This window comes from Leishmania martiniquensis, chromosome 9 (genome assembly GCF_017916325.1).
Source record: "Leishmania martiniquensis isolate LSCM1 chromosome 9, whole genome shotgun sequence".
Lineage (NCBI taxonomy): Eukaryota > Euglenozoa > Kinetoplastea > Trypanosomatida > Trypanosomatidae > Leishmania > Leishmania martiniquensis.
In genome coordinates this window covers 100,729-125,636 of record NC_090144.1, presented here as the reverse complement: position 1 = coordinate 125,636, position 24,908 = coordinate 100,729, and the positions used below count along the sequence as shown (strand labels likewise).

Sequence of the window (24,908 nt, the reverse complement as noted above, 5' to 3'; positions counted from 1 at the left end):
GGAGTGTGGAAAGGCGGCTATGGTGGCAAAATGGGCCGGCGCAGGTAGTCGACCAGCCAAGGCACCAAAACGAAAGCAACGGCAAGAGGAGCAGAGAACGAAAACAAAAGCGCTGATGCTTGAAACACACACATGACCACACAAAAATTGCGCAGAAAGGGCAGGGGGGAGGAGAGGGGGTGGTGTAGGCGAAGCGCTAGCAGAGGAGGTCGAAGCACACACACACACACAGCGAGAGAAAGAGAGATGAAGCAGAGGCGCCCAAACAGCGGCAACAACGCGGGCGGGGCGGGGGGGAAGAGGACTTCACGTCCTTTTTTGCCCGCCTTCTCAGCGACTGCTGCGCGCACACACCCGTGCGTGTGTGTGCGTTGAGGGAAAGGGTAGAGGAGGGGTGAGAAGGGGAAGGGGAGGGGAGAGGAAGCGGCAGAGCGATCTGCAGAAGGAAAACATGCGAATACGCATAGAGGCACACACACACATAAATATAAATATTATAAATATGAATGCACGCGGGTACGTGAACGCAGATGAACAGCACTGAGTGGCACAAGTCGCGCACAAATATCAACAGACACAAGACGGAGGGGGTGGGGTGGCGAGTAAGCGAACGAACAAGAAGAAAAGGCAGAGGTAACGAGCGAGCGAACACACACTCACACGCGCGCATACACACACAAACAGGCGGACAGACACAAAAAAGGTGCGGTGCTTGCCGATGGCGCCGTAGGTGGTGTGTGTGTGTGGAGTCGGTTTCGAACGAATTGAACGGAGAGGGTCGGCCGTTGGCGGTGACCCGCACGAGGTAGTGCGCGTGTGTGCGGGGGTGGTTGCTGTTCGTGTCAAAGTTCTGTGCTTGCGCGGGTAGTTGAAGGAATGTGTGGAGCTTCTCAGCGAATGTGCCGAGGCCTACGCGCGGGCCCCCAAGGAGCTCTGATGAAGAGATAGCGACAGGAAGAGAGGAAAGAGGAGGGGTGATGGGAGAAAGCGCTGGAGCTCGCGCTCTCGTGCACGCACATACACCGAAGGAGAGAGAAAGCGTCACCCGCATGTATGCAGGGAGAGGTGCACCCTGTCCTGGACACCAGTCCACGCCAGCTACATCAACACTTTGAGCGCGCTCACTTAGCGGCCCCCGCTCACGCAAGCTGAACACCACTCACCCCTGGCCGCGTCACAGCTGCGCCCGCTATGCTGCTCGCCACCGGGTGAAACGCGCTCGAGCGAAGGTGACACGTCGACAACCGTTTAGATCGTAAAGACATATGCGCTGCCGTGGGCCACCCCGGCACGACAGGGACAACGACCCGATCGCCGACATCAGTGGCGAGGGGCCGCCCTGACCCCCCCCCCCCAGTATTGCGGACACGCAACTCTGTCACCGATCAGAGGCGGCCCGCTATTGGCCGGGATAGAGGGTGGGGGACTGCCTGAGCGTCTCCAGCCCTCCACCTGACCCTCAAGAGAGGCGTAGAGATTCAGGGCGTGGAGGAGGGCCTCACACACACACGCACACGCACACACAGACGCAGAAACACAAGTAGAAGACAAAGGTAAATGGGCGGAGAATGGGAACACACACAGATACTCATGCACATACATAAACAGACGAAAAAGGGCAGTGCAGCAGCGGAGGATGTCGTGGTGTGTGTGTGTGTATGTATGCGCGCATGTGCGTGCGTTGGGTGGCGAAATGGTGTCACAGCACTCCCTGCAAGAGGGAAGTACAAGGGCACTGCCCACGATGACGTCACGACAGACACACACACACACACACACAGACACACACGCACGCACGCATCAGTATATATATATATATATAGATGTAGATACTGATATACATGTATAGAGAAATAAGAATGAATGCACACATACACGCGTACGCGTGCACCAGACCTCGCAGGAAGGAGGCGGCGCGAGCGTGTGCCAACGACGACAAAGGAAATCCAACAACGAAGCGGAGGCAGAGAGCGCTGGGTAAAGAGGACGGGAGGTGAGGGAGGAGTCGCTGCCTCACTACCGCTCAGCCGACGCCCCGTCACGTTGTGGACGGGCGCTCTTTCGACGAAGCCACCTGCGCTGATTCTGCTGCATGCCGGGACACCGCGCCGTTCCCTTTTCCCTCATCCGCTGGGCCCCTCGCACCACGGGCCACGCCCCTGACTCGGGTGCATGCAAGGCAGGGCAGGTGCGTGAGCGGGAGGAGGAGGGGCATGGGGCGCTGCGGCGCTCCACACCAAACAAGAGGCGCCAGCTAGCCGCAGTCAAGTCAGCGGCGACTGCGCCTCCGGTGGGCTGTTGCCCGTAGCGGAGGACGCCGTCGTGCTTCTCGATTGACTACTGCATTCGAGAGAGCCTCCACGATGCATGAAACCGTTGATCTTGCGCACCTGCGACAGCCACTGAATCGCAACGCGCGCGGCCAGGTGCTCGAGGATGCCCTGCTGCGGCACACCGAAGGCCGTCATCAGCCGACGGAAGATGTTGTGCAGCTCCGGCGCCGCCAGCGGGCGGAACAGGATCTTGTAGCTGGAATAGAAGTAGTAGACCAGCACACGCACCTCGTCGTAGCGTACGCTGAGGGTGATGGACTGGTAGTCAAAGGCAACGCGCAGGGCCACATCCAGTGAGCGGGGGATCAGCGGCTGCAGCAGCGCACGTGTGACGGCATCGGCTTCAATGAGTACAAGACGCCGCTTGTGGGACGAGGCCGCGGTGCGCTCCACAATAAGCTGACTTGGCACCACGAGCTGCTGTTCCGTGTGCAAAGCACCGTCGCTCAAAGGGCTGCAGCCACCCAGGCGCCCCTGCAGTGGTGAGCGCCCACGGTCTTGCGCCGCGAGGGTCGATCTTGAGCGCCTTTTCGCCGTGCTTGCTGGATCCCAGTTGGTAAAGGCAGTAAAAACAGCTTTCATCGAACGCCTGGGCACATCCTGCAGGCCTGACGTGGCTGCCCCGACCCCCCCGCTCGACGATCTGAAACGAGTTTTTCGCCCAGATGGGGGGCTGACTCCTTGAACGGTATCGATCATGAGCTGCGGCATCGTTGTCTCAGCTGCCGCGGCGGCAGCAGTCGCCTCCTCTGCTGCTATAATAAGATGTGCCTTCGCTGCGTCTACCAATAGGTGCAGCATTGAGGTACCGCCTCTGTTTACGGAGTCCGCTGCATCGGTGATGCCTGCGTCGGTACCACTCCCGGCTTGCTTCACCGGAGTAGCGCGCGCCACGTTGACCATGCGGTACGGACGCGCGTCAAGGCTGCGCAGTCCGAAGCGCGGCAGCGCCTGCGCCACTGCCTCGGAGACCGTCACGATGTTGGGCGCGGCAAAGGCCCACATGCGGCCGCCAAAGACAACGTCGCAGCCCTCGTAGCGGTACGTCCCTTTCAGTGACTCCACGCGCACCGCGGCGTCGGTGCACCAGTGCACGGCGTAGGACACCGGCAGGGGACCCTCGTTGCCGAGAACAGCGCGCAAGGGGCCGTTGATGGGGTGGCGCTGCAGCTCCTCGATCGTGCTGAAGGCCATCTGCACGGCTGCCGCGACGCTGCGTGTGACGTACGATGTGGTGAGCGGGTGCACCTGCTGGATCTGGCAGGCGTGATGGCGCACCATCTGCTGCGCCAGCACCCGATCGAGTCGCTCCGTTACCTCGGCCATCTGCTCCGCAGCGAGATCCCAGAGCTCCTCGCCGCGGAAGGGGCCGACGGTGAGCATGGCGAAGGGCGCCATCTTGGGCGCGTGTGCTGCGGCGTTGTAGCCGCGCGTGCACCACATAATGGTGGCGATCGCGATGCCCAGTAGCAGGAGGGAGCCGAAGAGAGTCCAGAGTATGATGATGGTGATATTAGCGGGGGTGAGGGATACGTACGTCTCGCGTGAGCGCACCGCGATGTGTAGCGTCGAGAGGGGTGCGAGGATGTCCATGGCGGTACTGTGGGCAATGAACTCCTTCAACTCCGCCTCGGTTGTGTCCGGTGGCAGAGAGGAGGCGATCACGTGCATGTCAGCAGAGCTTGATGACGTATCGTAGAGGGCGTAGTTCAGGTGCGTGGCCTGGGCAAGGTTGTCCAGCTGGATAACATCGAGTGCGCCGGTTACGTTTACGATGAGTAGCACAAATCCCCAAAAGTTCTCGAGAGAAGGAGGTGCGCCGCTGGAGGTGTTGATGTAGAGGGGCAGGCGGGTAAAGACGACCCAAAGGCGGCGAAGCGAGGCGATGGTGGTACGTCGCGGACCAACGATGGCGTAGCGCCCCGATTCCACTGTCTCCATCGTTGTTGGCCTGTATCGATTCGTCGGGTCGTCTGGGCTCAGTAAGTTGCGGCCCACGGACTCTGTATCATGTGGGTGCGTCATGGTGATGACTCCGTCAGGACAGATGGCTTGCAGCGCCACGGCAGGTTTCTGCGAGGAAATTAGAGACGCAAAGCGCTCGAAGCCTTTCACATACGCAGTCGTGTTTTCTCTTGGAGGTACAACAGACTCGTTGCCTGGTGGCTCCAAAACTGCGAAGGTGCTCATCGCGTAACCCTCCAGCGCACGCGCTGCGGCGAGGCCGTCGATCATGATGGTGCGCAACACGGAGGCCCACGCACTACCGATCGTGTATTCCTTTTCTCGAAGTTCGGCGTTGCGGGCGTCGGCGCTGCTCCGTATGGCGAGCATCGGTACCAGTATGCCAGTGAAGATGATCAGTATGCAGACAAGTACGCAGACAACGATGATGTAGAATTTTTTCGGAGGCGCTGCCTGCGCCTTTCCGGGAAACGCTCGAGCGTCCAGAGAAGGCTTGCGGTCGGTGAGTATGGCAGGACGCGGCTGCTGGCAAGACGGGCGCTCCGTGGATGCGTCAGCCACCGCTTGTGAGCTCAGCGACCTCCAAATCATGCTACGAGAGGAGGCGTCATGGTCTTCGCCGCTGCGGCAGGGTGCACGGCTGCCCACGTCGTGCGAGCGGGCACGTATCGGCAAACTCTTCGGACCTCCTGTGTCCCCTGAGGTTCGAAGACCATTTACTGTTTGTCGGCGCATCGTGTCGCCTCCTCCTTCACGGCAGACCCCCCCTAACCCTCACCTGAGCCCGTCTCCTCTTCGAAAAAACGACCGAGACACACTACTAACAAGACGCCGCAACAGCCAGGCGAGTTGCGGTGGGGAGGAGGAGGAGTAGGGGTGAAGCAGCAGCGTGCGCAAGAGCGAGCACCGGACATGTCGCGCCGAATGATGCCAACAGTGGTGACAAAGTACCGCGAAAACGGAGCAGGGAGGAGGTCAGTCAAGATGCGACGGCGTTTACCTGGAGGGAGACGTATAAGCCCCGCCAAGTAAGCGGCTGGCCACAAAAAGGTATGATGGCTGAGAGAGAGAGAGCGGTTGCACAAGTGAGGTGCTGCCGCTGGGGGATGCCTACATGTGGAGAGGAAACGAGAAGGAAGTGACTATAAGCGCCCGCGTGTATGACGATGCGCGCAACAGGAATGGTGATGGTGTCAGCGATGAGTGAGTCAGTCGGCGTGTGTGCAAGTGTGCTTTGCTCACTCTGTTGTCTGTCTCCATGTGAGGACCGCAAGTGCGGATGCTCGAGGCGCCGAAGGTCAGATGCGGAGAGGAATGCGGCATGAGAGTGGTAGCGGGACAGAATGTCGGGAAGGGGGGGGGACGGGAGGAGACAAGGGAGGGCACGCGGCTGGGCCAAGGCGGCACGCAAAACGCCGCGCGCACTGTCGAAAGGGAAGGGGTAAGCACATGGAGCGGATTTCTCCGCCCCCCTCCGGCACTTACACTCACACACGAATCTGTTCCTCCCTTGAAGAGAGCGTATCCTAGAGGGGATGAGTGGATTGGGGGGAGGGGGAGGGAGGGAACGTGCGGCAACGAGAAAAAAGGGGCACTCGGAGGGAGGGGGTGAAGTTGCCGATGAAGAGAGATGGAAAGCTCTGCGAATTTCCGGTTTCCTTGATGGCCGTACTAAAAAAAAAATTGCGGCCTATTTCGAGGTTTAAAGGCTGATGCCCTTTGCGTCCCCATCGCTTTTCTTTATCAGCTGGAGAACAGCTACACGTACCAAAAACGCCATGAGGCAAATTATTCGCGCCTCGCCCCCCCCCTGCCTGCTCTTTCCCCTCTCCGTTGCTGCTGATGTGATGGATGTCACTGATGCGGACGGCGCTGGGTGTGGCTGTCCCCACATCGTTGCACCTTCAACATGAAGCCGCGGCGTACCTCAGCTTCCCGCTCCGGTGTAGCGGGGAGGAGCCGCTGATAGCTGCCAAGCAACGGGGCGTCATCTAGGGTGGTGAAGTACGGCATGCGCAGCAGCTCTGCCGCGGTGGGGCGCTGCTGCGGGTCGAGCTGCAAGGCGGCACACATCACGTCCATGCAAGCTTGCGTGGGCCTACGATGCGGCTGGTGCCGCGAGCGCTCCAGCTCCGCCTCAAACCAACCTCGAAAGCCGTGGAACTGCTGATACAGGAAGCTAGGCTCGAAGATGGCCTGCAACCTGCCCCAGTTCGCTGGCTGCGCGGCTCGCCCAGACTCAGCAAGGCGCCCTTGGATCTCCAGCTGCTCCAGAACACGTATGTGCTGACACGCATCGGGGTGGTAAACGCGCACCGGCGGCAGCGGCCCCAGCACTTCTGTGATACGGGAGAGCTGCTCCAACTCCGTGGCCGCCGTTCGCTCTGGCGCACGTCGCTGCTGCTGCTGTGCCTGCACGCGGTGCCTATAGAAAGGAGGCTCGTGGAGGTGCATCTGGGCGAGCAGGCACCCAAGCGACCACACATCAACCTTCTCATCATACGCAGTACTACCCAGAAGCATCTCTGGAGGACGGTAGGCCAGGGTAATGACACTCGGTGTCCGCCACACATGCGCCCCAGACCGCGACGACCCGGACGCGACGATGGAGCACAGCCCAAAGTCGGTTAGCTGCACTTCGCCCTCGCTTGTTATCAGCACGTTGTCAGACTTGATGTCTCGATGAATGATGCGCATTTCATGGAGCTTACGCACCGCAACGAGGAGCTTCTTCATGAGGAAGGCCATCTCCGATGGTGTAAAGGCGAACTGGCGGCGACACAGGCCAGCCAGACTCGCTGTGGCGTAGGCGAATACAAGCACAATGTCCCGCTGCTGCCGATCGAAGAGGAGAACATCGCAAAGTTGCGAGACCTCTGCGAGAGGGTCGGCAACGACGCCCGTGGCACGGTGATGTGCGTCGTTGCGCAGTCGCTCCTCGAGCCGCTCACGCTGGCTCTGGATGTGCCGAAGGGCGATGACCTCCCGCAGCGAGGTTTGGGGAAAGCCCTGATGAGTGCTGAGCATCTTGAGGCGCTTCAGCGCCACCACCGCCCCGGTTCGCTTGTCGACGCCCTTGAAGACCTCGCCGTAAGTGCCCTCGCTGAGCTTCTCGTGCACCTCGTAGATTTCTTTCACGGTGCGCTGGACGGAGCCGAAGTCGATGGGCGGTGGCGGAGCACCGGGGAGGCTTACCCCCACAAAGCGGTGGCGCCGGCATGGGGACCCCTGCGCGCCGGGGTACGGCGTGGGGGTCAGCGAACGTAGGCGCGGGAAGCTGTTCGTCCCTATCGCGCCGGAAGGGGCCGCGACGGGTACGGCCGGCCGTGTCTGCTGCTGCGGTGAAACGGCTGGCGCCACGAAAGCGGAGAGGGGCGGCCCTGTGTTTGGTGCGTGGACAAGGGCAGCGCGCGAGGTGCCGCTCGCGGCAGCAGATGCGGCACTGATGGCGGGCGTCTGAGGGTTGGGGGCCGTGGAAGAAGCTGGGAGTGCCAATGGAAGAGATGAGGATGCATTTATGGAGCCAGGCGGTGCCATGCCTGACACACGCTGCGCCTCTTCGTTGCCCTCAGCCGTGCTCTTCGTACCGTCTGCCGCTTCTTCTCTGTCCTCCCGGAGTGGCTTGCTATGCGCTGAGACGCTGGCGGTTGTGGTGGTCGCACCGTCACCAACGCCCCGGCCACCGCTGGCACCTAAAACTGTCGCTGGCGCTTGAGCAAGCGTTCGTGCAGTATGCGCTTGAGCGAGGCTGTTGCTTGAGAGCGAGAGCCGCAAGACGCGGCCGCCGCTGTCACTGACGCCTGTGGTGCCGAGACCACCGGGCCCCGCTGCCGAAGAAGGCGTGGCTGTAGGGTCGGTGGGCTTACCCATATACGATCGAAGCCGCTTTGACGGAGGTGCCCCGTCCTCTGCGTCACCCTGCTCTTGGCGCTGTGGCGCATTTGGAGGGGGTAGGGGTGAGTCGATCGAGGGTCGGAGGCGTAGCGTGTGATGGGCCACAACATGCGGAGATGCAGAGGAGGGCAGGGACGTCGCGACGGCGCTCAGTCGCATGACGCGGGCCGTGCTTGCCCTGCAACCACTATCCACCGCCCCGGGGGCGCCAGCGAGAACTGAATACAGTTGTGGCGGGTTAGGTAGTGCCTCGGTCTCTCTGCTCTGCGTGCGGTGGAACTGCGCCTGCTCACGATACAAAGGCTCGCCTATACTTGGCGTGAAGAGTCCCAACTGCGCCGTTGCCACTGTAGCCACCGCGGGCGGTGGCTGGGCTTCGTGCGCACTGCAGCCGGAACTGGAAGTGAGGGGCGAGTTGCCGACGCAGCTGGTGCCACCGCCGCCACCGCCGAGGCTTGGACCTCTACCACAGCCCGTGCTCACCTCATCTTCTCCCCCCTCTTCCTCCTCCACCAAGATCGCTTTTACATAACTGTTCCCCTCACATATCTCCGGCGCAGAGCCGCGATTGCTGCTGCGCGGCTGCGGCTGCGGCTGCATTTGGCTGCTGCCGAGCACTTTGGAGGCGAGAGGAGGATGGGGATGGGGATGGGGACGGGGGGAGGGGGAGGGCGGTGCTCTGTGACAGTATGTACCAGTGCGTCGAGGAGTGCAGGGAGATGAGGAGGAAGAGGCACCTGACTCCTTCCCGCTCGCCTTTCCGATTGCTTCTCCGTTTGCCGCGCCCTTCCCGTTGTCCCGCCCGCCCCCCTCTCTCTCACCGAGCAACAAGGCTTGAGAATGAGAGAGCGCGTGTGCCTCTCCCCCGCCTTGTCAGCGCTTACGCCCGCCTCTTCACGAGTGTCTATGCGTCCGCTCGTATTGGTGCGCTGCTGAATGCTATGGAGCAGCGGGTTCGTTTTTTTGAGAAAGGGAAAGGTAAGGCACTCGGGGGAAGGAGGGAGGCGAAGAGGCAGAGAGGCGGTGGTGGTGGGAGACCGCGCAGGAGTAGATGTAACGGCGAAACGCCGCAGCCGGAGGAAGGAGGGAGAAGAGAGGGAGGTGGCCTGTGGTAAAGACCGTGACGGCGAAGGCGAGGAACAGCGGCCATGCCAGCCTGACTCGAACCGTCGTGCCTGTCAATGCCTGCACATCCCCCCCTTCCCCCCCAGCCCCAACCCTACACACTCTAGGCACATGTGGATACACTCGTACACCACTGCGGAGGGTCAGTTCCGCGGCGGGCGGCCAATGATTGAGAGCCGCAGCACGATCACTTCACGACTCTGCTGTGAAAGCGCGTGCGCGTCTCTCTCTCCGTGAAGCGCACCACTGCTGCACCGGAAACTTCCTCTTAACAACTTCTCACTCGTCCTCGTCTTTGGGGGGGGAGCACGCGAGCAAAGAGGGAGGAGGATAGAAAGAGAGAGCCGTTCCACTGGACACCCCTGCATGCATGGCTCCGAGTGCTCAGGAGGGATGCCATCCATGACCGCCGAATACGTTGGCGGACCCGATGCCCAGGCTCTCTCCCTTCACGGTGAAGCACATCGCCACATCGAGCTCTGCCTCGCCACCACCCTCGCCATCGTCGTCACTGCTCTCCGGGAGGTACGGGGCCGAATCACAAAACCGTTCCTGCATGAGATCCTCCATGAGAATCGCCTCGGACGTCTTCAGCCGTGAAAAAGTGTGACACGACGCTTCCGCTGCGGCCCCGCTTGGCCCCCCTTGGTGGTGCTGTCGCTTCAGCTCCGCGCGCGTGCTTCTACTCGAGTCGTACACCGCCTCCAGTTCATCCAGAGCGCGCGCGATGTTCAGTGCCAGCGCGACATCCTCGAGGGACGGTGTGTCTGTCATCCCTTCTGACGCTTTGGCCCTCTCCTCATTACGCGCTGCTCCCATAAAGGACGGACGCGATGAAGTCAAGACGCCGGCAGCGGTAGAGGCGTCTCCATTATCGCTTCCGTTCGGCCTGAGCGGCACTGAGGACAACGCCGCCGATGACGGAGCGGCTGTGGTGCCGGCTGAGTGGCGCTGCTGCACCACTGGCAGCACTGCCGCGAGCATACACCGATCCCACAGGGGCAGCTCGTCCAGCGCGTAGTGAGCAACGATGGGTCGTATGCGGCCTGCATACGTCTCAGTGATGTCACCAAAGGGCAACAGCCGACTTTCGAAAACAAAGGTCATCTGTCTCGGTGTGTGTGTGTGTGTGTGTGTGTACGTTTCTGTGGGAATCCGTATCACTTCGGAATGGAAGAGGCCAAGGAGATGAGAGCGAGGGATGAGCGACGTCTCTGAAGTACTGTGCGCGCACAAAAACAGGGGAGGGGTCGCACACACACACACACACGAAAAGGGTCGGCGTTCGATGTCCGGTCAACGTGCAGCCCCATCGCGCTTTGGCACTCCCCTCGCCCCACATGCACGCGATACGACTCGAGCGGGCGCCTTTTGTCCTCTATCCGCACGCACGGACTGCCGCCATTGTCATACGAACACACACACACAGAGACAACCTTGAAGAAGGAGTGCGCCTGTGGGTGATTGTGTCTGTCCGGCATACCTCCTCTATTCGTCTGGGGCTGCTACTCGTCGATCAGCCATCCTTTCTATCCGATCACCATGCCCACGCTTGCGCCCGCAAGGGGAAAGCCAAGTGCTGATCACTTGCGTGGAGGCCTCTCCGATGTCGCTCTTCACCATTTCCTACAGGAATGCTTCGCCCACATCAGCGGTGCCGCGCCCCTTTTCGCGCAGGAGGGGAGGCAGACATGATGAGCTCGAGTACCATCGTACACACACACAGAGAAGAAGGGAGGTTGGGGTGGGAGGGGGGGTCGTCACGCCGGTGCTTTTATCGCTCCCATAGACCATCTCGAGCACTTCCACCCTCTAGTCATAGCCGGTAAACATGCGTTAGGGCCGATGCCGGCAGCGTCGCGGGCACCAAGAGAGCTGCAGCGGGAGAGGAGCTGCGGCATGGTGGCATCAAGGCCACTCTGCTCTTCGCCTGCACGTGACTCGCGGTTTCCGTCTGTGAACACAGTGTCGCAGGGATGTGAAACGCTTCCTGTCGATCCTGCCTCTGGAGCTGAATCACCACTTCCTCGACAGCGCCCGCCTCGTCACCGCTGGCCACCGCTCCCGCGTGAGGCGCCTCGCTGTCGCAGTTCGTCGGCATGAAGATTGCCTGCTTCGACGCTGCAGGAAACGGAGAGTCATCCAAGGTGGCTTGTGACGCGGCGCGACTATTCCAGTCCGTCGGCTGTGTCGCCGTCGTGGACAATGCTGTCGGTGATGCCGATGGTACAGCGACCCCGTCCGCAGCAGGAACGGCAGGGGAGGGAAGGCTCATGAAGCCCGCCTCCGGACCCTCCGCGATACTATCGCACGAGGGCCGCTTGGGACTGACGCTGCCCCTCCCCTCCACGGAGGACGACGCCGTTGCGCCGGCAGAGGAGGAACGGGCTGTGTTGCTCGACTGACGCGGTGCTGACAGAGACGCAGAGGTTGCAGCAGCGGGCCTTTTTTCGACCGCCTCTTTCACGCATGGTGGCTCGCCGACTGTGGTGGCTGCCTCCCTCGCGAGTCGGCCTCCGCCGCTGTGTGGCTCGCGTTGCTGCGACCCTCGCATGCCGCTCCCACCGTCTTGGCTGCAGCTGTGGCCTCGCACCTGCTGCTGCCGCAAGGACCCTGCGGTGCCCGCAGTACCGCGCGCTGAGAGCGCAGGCAGGGCGGGTGAGGGGCAACTCGCGCGGGGTGGCGATGGAGACGAAGTAGTTTCTGCTGGCGCGTCTGAGTGAAATATCTGCCGCGCCAGGAGGGTGTCCATGACGCACCGAGCACGCTGCTGTTGCCGCTCAAAGGACGCGTTGGAGGATGGATGCCGAACACCGCTGCCGCTGCTGCTCCCGCTGCTGCTGCTGCGTCGACTGTGCATCGTCCTTGCCCAGCGTGTAGTATCATCAGCGTCACTGCCCACACTACCGATGCTGCCGTGTACGCCGCGGATGCCCTCTGCGTCCTCGCACACCACCGCCATCTGGCCTGCTGTCCCTGCCGCAACCGACGCGGTTGAGAAGGGTGACACGCTCACCATCCACCGCCCACTGCCTTCTCGTGCTGTGGGGCTTGTGGAGGTGGCTTGCATACCCGCTGCGGCCCCCGAAACTGTCGCAGGCGGCACCGGGAGAGTGTTTTCCGTCCACATGCCACCGTCGTCGGCTGTTGAGATCACCCCGGGGTAATCAGCTTCTGCCGCCGCCTTTCGGCCACTGCGTTGGCGGCGCAACGGGTGGGGCGCGCATACGGAGGGTGACCCGGAGGCCATGGAGCCGTTGCGGAGTGCTTTCGGGGTGCGCGACTGCATCAGCGCCTGCAGAGGCCGGTGCGGCTGCTGCGACGTGTCTGCGTCACATTCCGGAGTGACTTCGAGTGCCGCCTCCAACGCAGCGATACGAGCATCCCGCTCTGCCAGCGCGACGTGACATCGCCGTAGCTCATCAACGCATTCATCGTAGCTCTCGCAGAGGGACTTGCACTGCTCGTAGAGCTGCTGGGCCGTTTCCTTATACCGACGAGCCTCACCACGAAGGCGAGCGGCATCAGTGGCGCTCATGACGACTTCATCAGACCTGTGCCCGTCGTGACGCTGAGCTGCAGCGCTGATACCAAGTGCGCTGGTATGCTCACCGAAGTCCTCCGCCTTTCCCTGCGCATACTCGTTGCCTCCGGGCGCCAGCCGCCGACTCGGTGCCGACGCGCTGCGGAAGAGCTGCTGAGAAAAACGTGCGGTGCACGCGCTACCGTCACGGTAACGGTGGCTGGCGCTGGCGCGATGTGACTGTAGGCCAGCAGCACGCGCCGAGAGCTGCTGTTGTTGCTCGCGTTGCTGCACCGGTAGTGCCTGCAGGACGACCTCTGGGTCCACGGCAGTCGCCTCCGCCCCCAACCGTAGGGAGGCAACCGTCTCGAAGAAGTCAACGGATTTGCTGGAGCAGCACAGCAGCAGCGCAACGTGCACTGTTGCTGACTGCGGCACCAGAAAAGGCTCCAGAATCGCCGTTAACGCACTGTCCTTAAAGGGGGCGTGGTGCAGCGGAGGACGACGCGGAAGTGTTGCCGCTGGCCCCCGAGGGACGGCTGTGTGGTTCAACCGTGTCGCTTCATGGAGGGCGCGGAACACCTTGCGCAGAGCCAGGAGACTTGCGTTGATGAACCGCGTCTCACGCCGCCGCCGCTCCAGCGCCGCCTTCTTATCTTCCTCAGGGGTCGGGCGGAGGAGAGAGCGATGATACGCGGAGGCTGTCGTCGTTGTCGGGCTGAAGCTGCTGCGAGGGCTGCTGTGGCTGGCAGCGCTGTGCTGCGATGGGGTGCCCGATAGCAGGGACACATCCAATGAGATGCGGCTGTGCTGGCTTCCTGCACGTGACGAGGACGCTGCGGTGGCGGCGGCACGGCCTTGCCGCTTCGTCTTATGCTGCATGAGTGTAGAATTGCACACATTGGCTACGTCGGCCTCCGAGAGGTTGCCGCGCTCGGAGCCGGCGAGATCCACAAACGCTGTCTCGTGCTGCATGATCCACTCACCTGCCGGACTGTCACCCGCAGCAGGCGCGTAGACGTGGACGCACAGGACAAGATGCCCACGGGAGGAGCTTTGGTTGCGACCAGTGGCGCGCTCTTGTCGGAGGGCAAGGAGAGCCTGCAGAACGCTTTGTGCTTCTGCGAAAGTAGTGCACCGTGCCCGTTCCAGTGCACGCAGCACTTGCTGCTTCTCAGTGGCCTTGTACTCGGTCTTGAGAAACTGCGAAAGAGTCGGTGGCGATGAGAGCGGTATCTCTGCCGCTCCAACGCTGACGGTGCATCCTGTCAATTCTGATATGGAGCTTTCGCTACGCGTGCCCGATAAGTTGTTGTGCGTGTACGCGCCAGCGTCCTCGAGCTGCTGCTCACTGCGGTACAGATGGTGCGCCACGCACACTGGCAGCTGTCGCCGCAGGTCAGAAGCTCGGAGGGAGTGGGCCACGCCGCCTCCAGAATCGATGGACGTGTTGGGGCGCAGGCGCCGGCCCACAGCAGCCGTGTCGGTGGTAGGGCATGAAGTGCCGGACGACGACAGCATGACGGAAAGCGCCACCAGATCCGTTGTGGCCTCGTTGTACACCTCAAAGGCCGAAATGTCCACAAATACGTCGTCGGCAGCGCTGGGCCGTGCACTGAAGACGTCGTGCAGGTAGCGAGGCACCACACCTGCCGAGGGAGACAGGTCCTTGACGCCGGACCACGCAGAGGTACCACCAAACAGGCTGTAGGTCTTGCCGCTCGCTGTCTGTCCGTAGGCGAGGTAAATGCGACGCGCCGCCATCGGCAAGGGAGTTCTGCTGCACCCTCGCTGTTGCTGCTCAAGGGGGAGCGGCGCCGGATCCAGCAGGCTCTTGCACGTGACTTCGTACAGCTGTTGCTGCTGAGCTGCTATCACCGCTGGTGTGGCAGCGGCCGTCATTGGCGGAAGAAAAATGCCGTCACAGGAGAACGAAGCTTTGCTAAGAGTGGCGGGGTCAGCGAGGAGGACATGTGTGCCAGTCGTGGTGACCGACGTACTTGTCGCCGCCGCAGCAGCCGATGAAGGCTGTTCCACTCGCAAAACAAGGGCGGCTTCGGCTGGCTCTCTTGGGGCGCGACAATGCACGCCAGCCGCCGCATCCACACCGGACGTTGCCGCCGCCGCGGAAGTGGTCGTGGTGGCGGGTCGGTTCACCGACGTCGGCGCAAAGCGGCAGAACACTTTCATCCCTGGATGGGAAAGCGCCCCTCACGCAGCTGAGAGAGGGGAGGGGCTGAGCAACGTCTCTCCTAGGCGGGGCGCCGTCTTGGTCTGTGTGTACGTAGGTATACATATATGTACGGTCGTGCGCGTGTGTCTATGGTGTGCATGGATAGGTGCGTCCGCACAAGTGCGTAGAACGTGGATCTGCAGAAGGGGATGTGAGGAGGAGGAGGGTGAGGGGAGGAGGGAGGCTTGACAGCGGTGACGCCTTCGCCTCTTGTATACGTTGTTCCTGGCAGTCGCAATGGGAGCCCATCCACGCAAACCTGTGCGCGCGTGCGCACTTAGGCGCGTGTGTGTGTGTCTAGAGCGCCGAAGAGTTGAAGGGGAATGGGGTGCAGAAAAGAAGAGCAACGTGAGAGGATCAGCGGGAAAGGCCGCCCCCCTCCCCCCGTTCACCTGCTCTTCCAACTCAGCGTCAACACAAGTGGCTATACAGGGGGAAAGGTATGTGTGTGTCCGCCACCGCGACAATGTGACGCACTCAGATACGCGCTTGTAGCCAACTTTTGATAGGGGGAGGGAGGGAGCTTTTATGTGTGTTCATTGTACCTCACACGGGAGCGCTGCGCGCCGTGCAGCCGCCAAAGCGTAGCTGCGTTTTCTGCGGCGCCCGCTTAAGTGGCAAGGAGGCGAATGTACGCGTAGGCAAAGGCGGTGAGAGCGCAGTGTAGGAGGTGGGGCGTGTGGAAGGCGCGACATCTCTGCTCTCCTGCCCGGCCTTCCCCTCCTTCTCGTTGACTCCGCCACTCGAACCTCCCATAGCGAAGCACACACACACAAGCACACATAGGGACACGGAAGGGGGCTACTGTCGGTGAGCTGCCCGCGCAGATCCGGCATGGCGCGCCTTTCCCTCCCGTTTCTCACATGCACAGTGGCAGCGAGGCTGTCTGTCGAGTCCACTTCAGCTGCAGCTGCGTCTCCGCACCACCTTCCGCCGCGCCGCCACTACCGGAAGGATGCTGACACACAAGCTCACCCACCAAAACTTTCGGGTGTGTCAGGGACTGAACTAGGCGGCGCACCGCAAGCAGCACCACCTCCTGCACCTTTTCATTAGACTCCGTTACGCACGATCCACCCCCTGAAGCGCCGCCACCGCCACTGCCACGTCCGCCTACGCCGCTGCGATGGTAGTGGAACGTGGCATTGCTGCTGCTGCTGTACAGCCCGGGCCGCAGAGGAAGCGGGGGCCGCGCGACTGTGTCGTACAAGTGGCGCCCTCCACCAATGGTGGAGCCGCCAACGGCAGTTGCTTCATTGCACGCCGTGTACGTTGCCGTGAAGGCTGTCGCCGCCGCCGCTCCGGTATGAGCGCCACTGCCCCGGCTGGTACGCATGCCCCAGACGCCTTGGTGACTGATCTCCGACACCGACCCGCTGACACTGCTGGCGTCATTGGTGTCAGGCATCACCTTCACTACGGCCGTGAAGAGTGGCGCGGTAGGGAAGCTCAGCTCAACGCGCGATCCATGGAACGCAGCGTAGAGGTGCCCGCTGAAGATGACGCGATGCACGGCGACGGTGCAGTCCAGGGTGAGGGCATCCGGTGGCACACAGAGAGAGGCTGGGAGGAGAGCGGCGAGTGGGAGGCAGCAGCCAAAGCGCAAGTGAAATCGCTGATCTTCGTAGAGCAAGGGCACTGCGAAGCAGCGCAGTGGAGAAGTTGCCGGTGCCTGCGGCAGCAGAGAGGATGGCCGCATGGCCGAAGCGGGTGCCGATGGAGCGTGAGCGGAGGCCACGTGCGACGCGGCAGGGGCGGGCGGCGTCTTTTGAATGCCGTCACTATAGGCCTGCTCCACTGAGATGACCTCACCCTCCACGCGAGGCAGCACAACGCCAAGCTGAGCGCCTGCACTGCTCGTGTACTCGGCAATAGAGGTGCCCCCCACCGACTCGCCGAGACGCGCGCTATCAGTGCCGCGAGTCGTTACAGACGAAACCGCATCTGCGATTGCCGTGCTAAGGCCTGCCACGGAGGATGAGAGGAGGGAGCTGGTGGCATCGAGGGCGGCGCGCGCCTTCGTCTGCTGGCAGTGGCCACTACTAGTGGCGCTGCTGCTGTGGTGATGGTGGTAGGAAGGTTCAGTTGCCGATGCTGCTATGCTCGGTGAACGTGCCGGGGCCAACGCCGCTGCATGTCCGACGGGTGCTGCGGCTCTCGGCGGTGCTGCAGAGCCTCCCGCGGCGTCACCAGCACTGTGGTGCAGGCTCAATGGGGGGTGGCGTACTCCGCGCGACGCACCCCCGAGCAGGCCGGAGCCGAGCTCAAGCAGATGGATGCGCAAGAGCGGTTTTCGAGGCGCCGTAAGAAACCGCGATGATTGGGCAGGACTCACAGATGGGGCCGCCTCGCCCCTCGCCTCGGCAGCCCGCACCTGCATGCGCTTCTCGTAGCCCGCGCTGACGCTGTCCAAGACGTTCTCCGCTCCGTAGAGGAGGTGGTCCGTCCACACCTCTGGCTTCACGGTACCGCCACCGAGGCACAGGAAGGCGGCACAGCGTATGAGCACGTTTACCCAATGGGCGCTCTCCTTCCGCAGCGGCGTTGGCGGTGCCGCCACCGCAGCCGTGCCTTGGCGAAGACGGCGACGCGAGCGGCCCGCGGCGCCTAGACTATCATTCACATCCGATCCGCCGATCGCTCTGCCGAAGCTGTTAAAGGAACGACCATAGCCCCACTCGCGAAGTGCACGCTCGCTGTACACCTCGCGAGGGCTAAAACGAAGACCATTGATGAGGAGCCAGCGGTAGACGACGCCAAGGGTCGTGCCCTCTGCCAGGGAGACGCAACGAGTGATCGTCGTGTAGAGAGGCAGCTTGTGAGGCGGGAGAAGAAGTGGCTTATACGTGTGGTCGTACGCTGCTTCGCCGTGGCCGGTTCCGGGGAAGGCACCATCTGCATCGGCCCCCGGCCTCGCGGAGACTTCGCCATCCACTGACACCGCCGCTGCCGACTCTGCCTCGTCCGCCTCCACTGGAACGCTCAGGAGTGCGAAATATGCTAGTGTGATGCAGACAGCGATGCTCACAAGGAGCTCCCACAGAAGGCTTAGCATCCGCAAGCGGCACGTGCGCTCGCGCGTGGGCAGCGAGCAAAATGTGGCCTCTTCTTCGCCGCCAACGGCTATGCGGAGGTGTGCAGAGGTGCAGACGAATGCTCAGCAGCGCAGCGGGGGGAGGGGGAGAGGTGAGCCTACAGCCACACCCCTCAGCTAACACTCCCCCTGTAGCGCAGCACAGTGCCACTTCGCTCCGTTCGGGAGATGCCGCAGCGGCTCTTCTACCTCTTTTCGGTCGTGTTCTGCCCTCTTCCCTGTCACCCCAGCCAGATACGCTTGGGTAGAGCGGAGTGCAGCTGGGCGTTAACTTTGCAATGTGCGCGTGCGTGCGAAGAGGGGGAGAGGGGGGAAGGGAACTCGCGACAGGGCTGAGGGAGGAGGTAAGCAGTGGGGTGACAGGGGTGCACAAGGGGTTGAGGGGAGTGGGGAGACAGAGGAGCCCGGCGCGGGTGAGATCCGCCCTCCCCCAACCCTCCTATGCTGGCTCCCTGTAATGCCGCTTGTCGCTTTCTTTCCCCATGCGAGAAGGGGGACTACGAGCGGATGTACGCCGTCATGTCCCACTCGTACCGTAATGGTTAAGGAGTGGCGGCTGTACAGAAGCTCAGGGGCCCGGAGCTGATGGGGAGTGGGAGGCGGGTGGCTGTGATGGGAAAGGTTCTCCCTTTCAATCCAAGCGATGACTTTGCGGCCCTCGCTCACGCAAGCTGAACACCACTCACCCCTGGCCGCGTCACAGCTGCGCCCGCTATGCTGCTCGCCACCGGGTGAAACGCGCTCGAGCGAAGGTGACACGTCGACAACCGTTTAGATCGTAAAGACATATGCGCTGCCGTGGGCCACCCCGGCACGACAGGGACAACGACCCGATCGCCGACATCAGTGGCGAGGGGCCGCCCTGACCCCCCCCCCAGTATTGCGGACACGCAACTCTGTCACCGATCAGAGGCGGCCCGCTATTGGCCGGGATAGAGGGTGGGGGACTGCCTGAGCGTCTCCAGCCCTCCACCTGACCCTCAAGAGAGGCGTAGAGATTCAGGGCGTGGAGGAGGGCCTCACACACACGCACACGCACACACAGACGCAGTCACAGACACGAACAGGCATCCACACCCAAACGCGGAACTGAGTGAGGAGGGGGGCGCACGCATGAAGGGTGATACACGTGTGCGTGGGCGCGTGTATGAGGCGAGGAGGAGGACAGTCCACCCGCATGGGCGGGAGGTGCGTCCGAGACGAGACAAAAATAACACTGAGCAGTGACAGTTCAAGAAAACGAAGTCGAATACAGAAAAAAATTGTGTCGATACCGTCGCGCACACACTCTCCCTCTCTCAAGTTTGCCTCACTGCTCTCTACCTGAGATGGCCAGAAGAGAACGGCCACCCCGCGAACGGACACACATACACACACACACATACACACATGCATGGAGAAAAAGTGCACGCCAAATAGAGACACGACGGCGCCAGTTCGAATACGCACGCACCGGTGGAGGGGGAGGAGGGGAGTCGAACGGCCGAATGGGCAGCGCGTACGTCTCGTGTGTGTGAGCATCTGTGTGGGTGCGCTTACGAGCTCCACTTCTCGACACGTACGAGAGACCTCATCGGAAGGCTGAGACTGAGGCTGGAGAAAGGAGAGAGAGAGAAAGGGGGAGAGGGCAAGCTGAAAAAAAGTGGCGCTCGCAGTGGCAACGGCGCTGAGCGTTCCATTTTCGCAGCTTTGCATCTCCCCCACCTTTCCGTTCTCGTGCCGATTCCCAGACGCGTATACCCAGCGTGAAGCGGATGCCATGTGACACCATCGCCCCGCTGCAGAGGAGTGAACAGGTGAGCAGGTTGGACATGCGGTGAAAGCGCTGCGCCACAATTGGATGTCCTCCCCTCCCCCACAACCCAGGACGCCCCATCTCATTTCCGCATAAGCGATTCGGCACCCTACACGCTCTCGTTAGCTTCGACTCACGACGCACACTGTGGCTTAGTCGTGGTGCCGTATGTCATCCCGGGTGGCACCACCGCCGCCGACATGCCTGTCAGCGGGAACGCCTCATCGCCGTTATGGCAGCAGGAATAGAGCTTGCGCAGTCGCCGCTGGTGGGCGACGAGGGCTGCTTGCTCCAGCCGTGGTGCTTCGGGAGGGGCTTCTGCATCGCTGCGCACCCCGTACACACCCCACGCCGCACTGAAGAAGCCGATCGCCGCCAGCATCCAGCAGCACACGTTGAAGCCAGCGTAGCGCATCAGGCTGGACACACCGCGAGCGCCCACAAGATGGCCCATGTCCTGTACGGTGCGCATGATACCGAAGAACGGTGCCGCATAGCGCGGCGGCGCTCGATCTGCCGTGAGCGTCATGATGATGCCGCACCCCAGCGCGTCTACGATGCCGAAGGCCGACGCGGCCACATAGAGCTGAAGCGCCGTGGTGCACAGAGGCAGGAACATGAAGACAATGCCGAGCCCGACGGTGACGGGGACCATGGCAAACTGCCGTCCGAGCAGGTCCATCACCAAACCACTGAGGGGAAACAGGAGGGCATCAAATATGAAGCCGAAGCCCGTCAGGTAAGAGACCTGCGCATCCGTCATGTCGCTACGCATTCCCGCAAAGGCAATGAGTACCTTGCGGTTCGCCCGTAGCGCGGTGGCAAGCACAATGTACAGGCCGAGGCGCCATATCACGCTCCAGTAGTCGATGAAGGTGCTCCAGAGAGTGGCAAGGTGGAAGTAGTGCTCCTGACAGGCCCCCGTGCTCGGATGCAGTGACGCCACTGTCGCGCTCGCTACACTGCAGCTGCCGGAGCGCGCTTTCACGCCGCTGTTCGGGCTTGCGCGGTTGGGGTGATGGACGTGCGGGGGTGAAAGCGTGATTCTGGTCTCGGCGCCGACAATGGCGCGCCGGTCCGATGAGTTCGACACGTTGCTGGCACTGCGACTCTGTGACGCAAAGCGCGCCACCGCCGGCGGCAGCAGTGGCGACGCCACGTATTCGCCGTCCCTGCCAGTGCCACCCAGGTGGTTCTTGCTGGCGGTCAAGGCGTCCTCCTCTTGCTCTGAGTCTAGCGGAGTCGCTGCCACAGACGACACGAGGCTCACCGTGCACGTGCGCTCGCATATTCGCTGGTATCGAGTCGACCACGTTTCGATGGCGAAGGCGATGAGGGCGATGCCGCTCGTTGCAGCTGACACAACAAAAGAATAGCGGACGTCGCTCCAGTATGTGGCGAAGAGGCCCGAGATGAGGGGACCAATGACGTGTGCCCACCGTAGAAGCCCCGACAGAGTCGACATGAGAAGACCACGGTATTGCTTGGAAGAGACACCGGCAACAAAGATGTGGCGTGCGAGGAAGAAGCCACCGAGGCTGATGCCGCTCAGCACGCAGAAGATGAAAAGCGAAGCGCTGCTCTCGATGCTGAAGCCAACGAAGGAGGCGGCGATGTTGAGGAGCAGGCAGAGAAACATTACGTTACGCACGCCGATGTACTCGACGATGATGCCGAACGGGATGTCCATCAGCGTGCGGCACAGGGCGACGACGGAGATGTAGTCTGCAATGGAGGAGTAGCTGGCGCCGATGCGCCGTCCGAGAATGGTGACCAGCGGTACTTCGATGCTGGCGCTGATGCCGACAAGCATGTTCGGTAAATGCACGTCTAACACATGCGCCTTGAAGAGCTCTGTGTACGTGACGGAGAGGTAGTTGCCCAGAAGCTGTCCCTCAGGTGCCGGTGCTGGTGCGGCGCCATTGTGGCGCGCATGCGAGCACATCTTTGGCTGCAGGATCGTTCACGCTCGAAGAGAACGACGCCCCACACAAAAATGTCGGCGTGAGCGAGCGAGACGACCGCACACGCCACGCGGAGAGTCCACACCCCTACTCTTTCGCTTCGCTTTGCTGCTGGGCGGGAGACGGAATCAGCGAGGCGCAGATGGGTGCGCCGAGACGGTGTATGCGCCAGTGAGGAATATATATATATATATTAATGAGCACCACCTCACCAGCGATGGACGAACAGTAGCGATCACCGCCGCACACGACCCGAAGCACAGCACACGCAGCGAGACGCGACTGCACACAATGAGATAAGAGCGGCGGAGGAAGAGAGACACGCACGCCAAAGAGTGACGGGTGGAGTGGAGGATGCGAAGATGAGAAACAAAAGAAGGCTGAAGCATATATATATATTTCTTTGGCCGTATCCCTGCCTGTCACATCGCGTGCTGCCCCGCAGTCTTCGCTTGCCGAGGGGGCGACAGGCGGGGAGGAGGGCGAAGAAAAAGGCTCGCCGTACTCGCGGTTTAGCTTGCAGAGATAGAGAGGAAGTACATGGGCACCTGCCCCCGCCGAAAAGGGCAAGAGGGGGTCCTCCCAAGAAGTTTGGTCGGCAGCGCCTGCGTACGCTTCTGCCGAACTTTCCCGAGGAAGCAGCTCCGTCTCATATATATATATATATACAGAATTGTACGTGGCTAGGCACGTAGCACTCCCGTTGCCATCCTCTGACTCATGTCACTCCGCCGGCAATCGCTCTCTGTGGCGCCTCTCCGGCCCTCGCAGGAACGGAGAAACGAAAGGTGCCCAAGCCAGCAGTGCCGATGCCACACACGTGGCATTCATACGCGCATACGATCAGACGAAGGAAGCCCCCCTGCTGGGCGGGAGGGGCGAGGGTGAGGGGAGCATACACTTCAATGAGACGCGACAACGTCGTCCCAGCAGCTTTCAGCGGACCAGCGTTGTGGAAGAGGAGCACAGCCTCCATGATACGTGTGCTACGCAGACTGCGTCCAACGCCGCCAAAACCAGTTGGCTGTTATGGCACATGCGCGCGAGGGTAAATGGCGCGTCACCAACGCAGTTGCTACCTCCCCCCACCATCAAGGAGTCCATCTTCCCAACGAGACGGCACACCGCAAGCCCTACCACCTGTGGATTGGCGTGCGCTTCGCTGCTTGATCAGGGAGAACTCACACGCTCGCCCTTGCGGATGAAGGTGCCGCATCCCTGCACTCAGATGCGGTCATGTGAGCGGGACTTCTTTCTCTTCGGTGCGCGTGGCGGCCCTTTTGGCCGAATAGCGCGCGAGTCCTTCTTGCTTCTTACCATAAGAACTCCTCCGCAGAAGAGATGAGACGTGCCTCGCTCGGCAGCCAAGTAGAACAGAGGTGACCCCTCCAAGTGTACCGGCGACGTGGGGTGGGCCCCCTCCTCCCTCTACGCGGATCAACCAGGCGACGCACCTGTGATACATGCTCTCCCTGCCGATTCTCTTCTGCTGCACACAGGACACCGCCATCCATGATCACCGACGTCACGACGGTAACCACGTCCACGATTTTCCAGGACAACATGCCCTGGCCCACCACAGCACTCCAGCGCGCGCCACGCGCGGCAGCGCCATACGCATCCAGGCCGAGACGAGGCACACATGCCCTCCTCCTCCCCATCGAGGCTGCCTCTGCTACTCGTCAGCGTAAATCCTTTTCACATATGCGCCGTTTCACTATCGGGGAGCACTTCTGCGATACGATGGCGGGAGAGAGGATGAGCGCAAAGGCGAAGAGAGGAAGCCGACATGCGCGAAGAGTGCTCGAGGCATCACTGTGCACACCCGCCCAGCACGACCCTGCGCTCTCTCGCACAGAGAGGGAGAGAAAATCGAAGGGGTTCTCGAGGGCCGTCATTGATCGATGCTACCGCAGCGATGCCCTCTTCAGGAGGGCTCGTCGTCAGCAGCTTCAAAAAGAGCGAGGGGCGTCGCTCAGTGAGGGGGCGGGGTGGCATATCGCACACGCACCCGCGCGTGCACATACACCCAACAGGCGGCAGCGAGCGAAGAGGAGCCCTGCCAAAGGCATTCAAAGGGGAGGAGAGGAAGGACCGCCCTGAGCGTCACCCGCACAGCCACGCCTTTCCCGTACGTTCCCCACAACAGCCCTCCCTTACTCTTTCCCCTTTTCTATGCTCCTCGAGGTGCGCTCGGCGGCTGTTACTCCCGCATGTGGTCAGTCTTTCCGCTGCCGGCTCCCTCCATCGTCACCTTGGCTGCATCCGCGGAACAACAGCCGCGGCATCCACACACCGCACACGCCACGAAGTACTTGCTCTTGCGCTGGGCCGCCGGCACCCGGCAAATGCACGTGGCGGTGTCATTGATGCGCTGCTGCGACGCCGACGTGGATAGTCGTCGCTCCTGCCGATCTCGAAAGGCGTACTTGGACGTAATGCTCGCAGCCAGGCTTGCCGCTCCTGGCACACCGCACGTCGTGCAACACAGCCGCTCGTACCCCGACAGCCGCCACCGCCGGGCGAGCCCACCGTCAATCAGCTTCATCTCGACGCAGTAGTCGTACACCTCTTTGGAAATGCTATGCTGCTTATAGTAGGCGAGGAAGACGTAGCGAGTGCGGGCGCGGTTGATGGAGGCCATGTGCCACAGCGGTGGAATCGGCACTTCTTCCTTCGTCTTGATGTCGGCATCGCCGTCCACGTTGGGGAAGCCGACTTCGCTCTCTGCGGTTTCGACGGTAGAAAACGCGTCTGCCGACGGCGTCAGTGTGCCCTCGCCAGCGTTGTCGTCCCCATCACGAGCGCGCTTTCGAGCGCCACGTAGGCCATCGTGCCGAGGCCTGGTGGTCGCCCCGACGACGCCTGTTGATTCCTGCTGGATGGCTAGCTTCATCTCTTCGTTGTACCTCTCCAGCTGGGCCAGGATCGCATCGAAGCCGGGCGGCGGCTTTGGCATGCCAGGCCGTATGAGGGGCATTG

General features: G+C 61.9%; 7 protein-coding genes across 7 annotated transcripts; all 7 read right to left on the bottom strand.

The window, feature by feature from the left end:
• Positions 1–2,264: 2,264 nt before the first annotated feature.
• LSCM1_07549 (uncharacterized protein) lies at positions 2,265–4,889 on the bottom strand (the record flags this gene model as incomplete). Its single annotated transcript, XM_067324916.1, has 1 exon — positions 2,265–4,889. The coding sequence occupies one exon, from the start codon at positions 4,887–4,889 to the stop codon at positions 2,265–2,267; it is 2,625 nt and encodes an 874-aa protein (XP_067180761.1).
• A 1,263-nt stretch (positions 4,890–6,152) lies between these two features.
• LSCM1_07548 (uncharacterized protein) lies at positions 6,153–8,792 on the bottom strand (the record flags this gene model as incomplete). The annotated part of the gene is made up of 1 exon (XM_067324915.1): positions 6,153–8,792. The coding sequence occupies one exon, from the start codon at positions 8,790–8,792 to the stop codon at positions 6,153–6,155; it is 2,640 nt and encodes an 879-aa protein (XP_067180760.1).
• A 909-nt stretch (positions 8,793–9,701) lies between these two features.
• Positions 9,702–10,424, bottom strand: LSCM1_07547 (uncharacterized protein; the record flags this gene model as incomplete). Its single annotated transcript, XM_067324914.1, has 1 exon — positions 9,702–10,424. The coding sequence occupies one exon, from the start codon at positions 10,422–10,424 to the stop codon at positions 9,702–9,704; it is 723 nt and encodes a 240-aa protein (XP_067180759.1).
• Positions 10,425–11,133: 709 nt separating this feature from the next.
• On the bottom strand, positions 11,134–14,742 carry LSCM1_07546 (uncharacterized protein; the record flags this gene model as incomplete). The annotated part of the gene is made up of 1 exon (XM_067324913.1): positions 11,134–14,742. One exon carries the CDS (start codon positions 14,740–14,742, stop codon positions 11,134–11,136), a length of 3,609 nt encoding a protein of 1,202 aa, XP_067180758.1.
• Positions 14,743–15,932: 1,190 nt separating this feature from the next.
• LSCM1_07545 (uncharacterized protein) lies at positions 15,933–18,128 on the bottom strand (the record flags this gene model as incomplete). The annotated part of the gene is made up of 1 exon (XM_067324912.1): positions 15,933–18,128. One exon carries the CDS (start codon positions 18,126–18,128, stop codon positions 15,933–15,935), a length of 2,196 nt encoding a protein of 731 aa, XP_067180757.1.
• A 1,967-nt stretch (positions 18,129–20,095) lies between these two features.
• On the bottom strand, positions 20,096–21,907 carry LSCM1_07544 (uncharacterized protein; the record flags this gene model as incomplete). Its single annotated transcript, XM_067324911.1, has 1 exon — positions 20,096–21,907. One exon carries the CDS (start codon positions 21,905–21,907, stop codon positions 20,096–20,098), a length of 1,812 nt encoding a protein of 603 aa, XP_067180756.1.
• A 2,222-nt stretch (positions 21,908–24,129) lies between these two features.
• LSCM1_07543 (uncharacterized protein) lies at positions 24,130–24,906 on the bottom strand (the record flags this gene model as incomplete). Its single annotated transcript, XM_067324910.1, has 1 exon — positions 24,130–24,906. The coding sequence occupies one exon, from the start codon at positions 24,904–24,906 to the stop codon at positions 24,130–24,132; it is 777 nt and encodes a 258-aa protein (XP_067180755.1).
• Between the last annotated feature and the right edge of the window lie 2 nt (positions 24,907–24,908).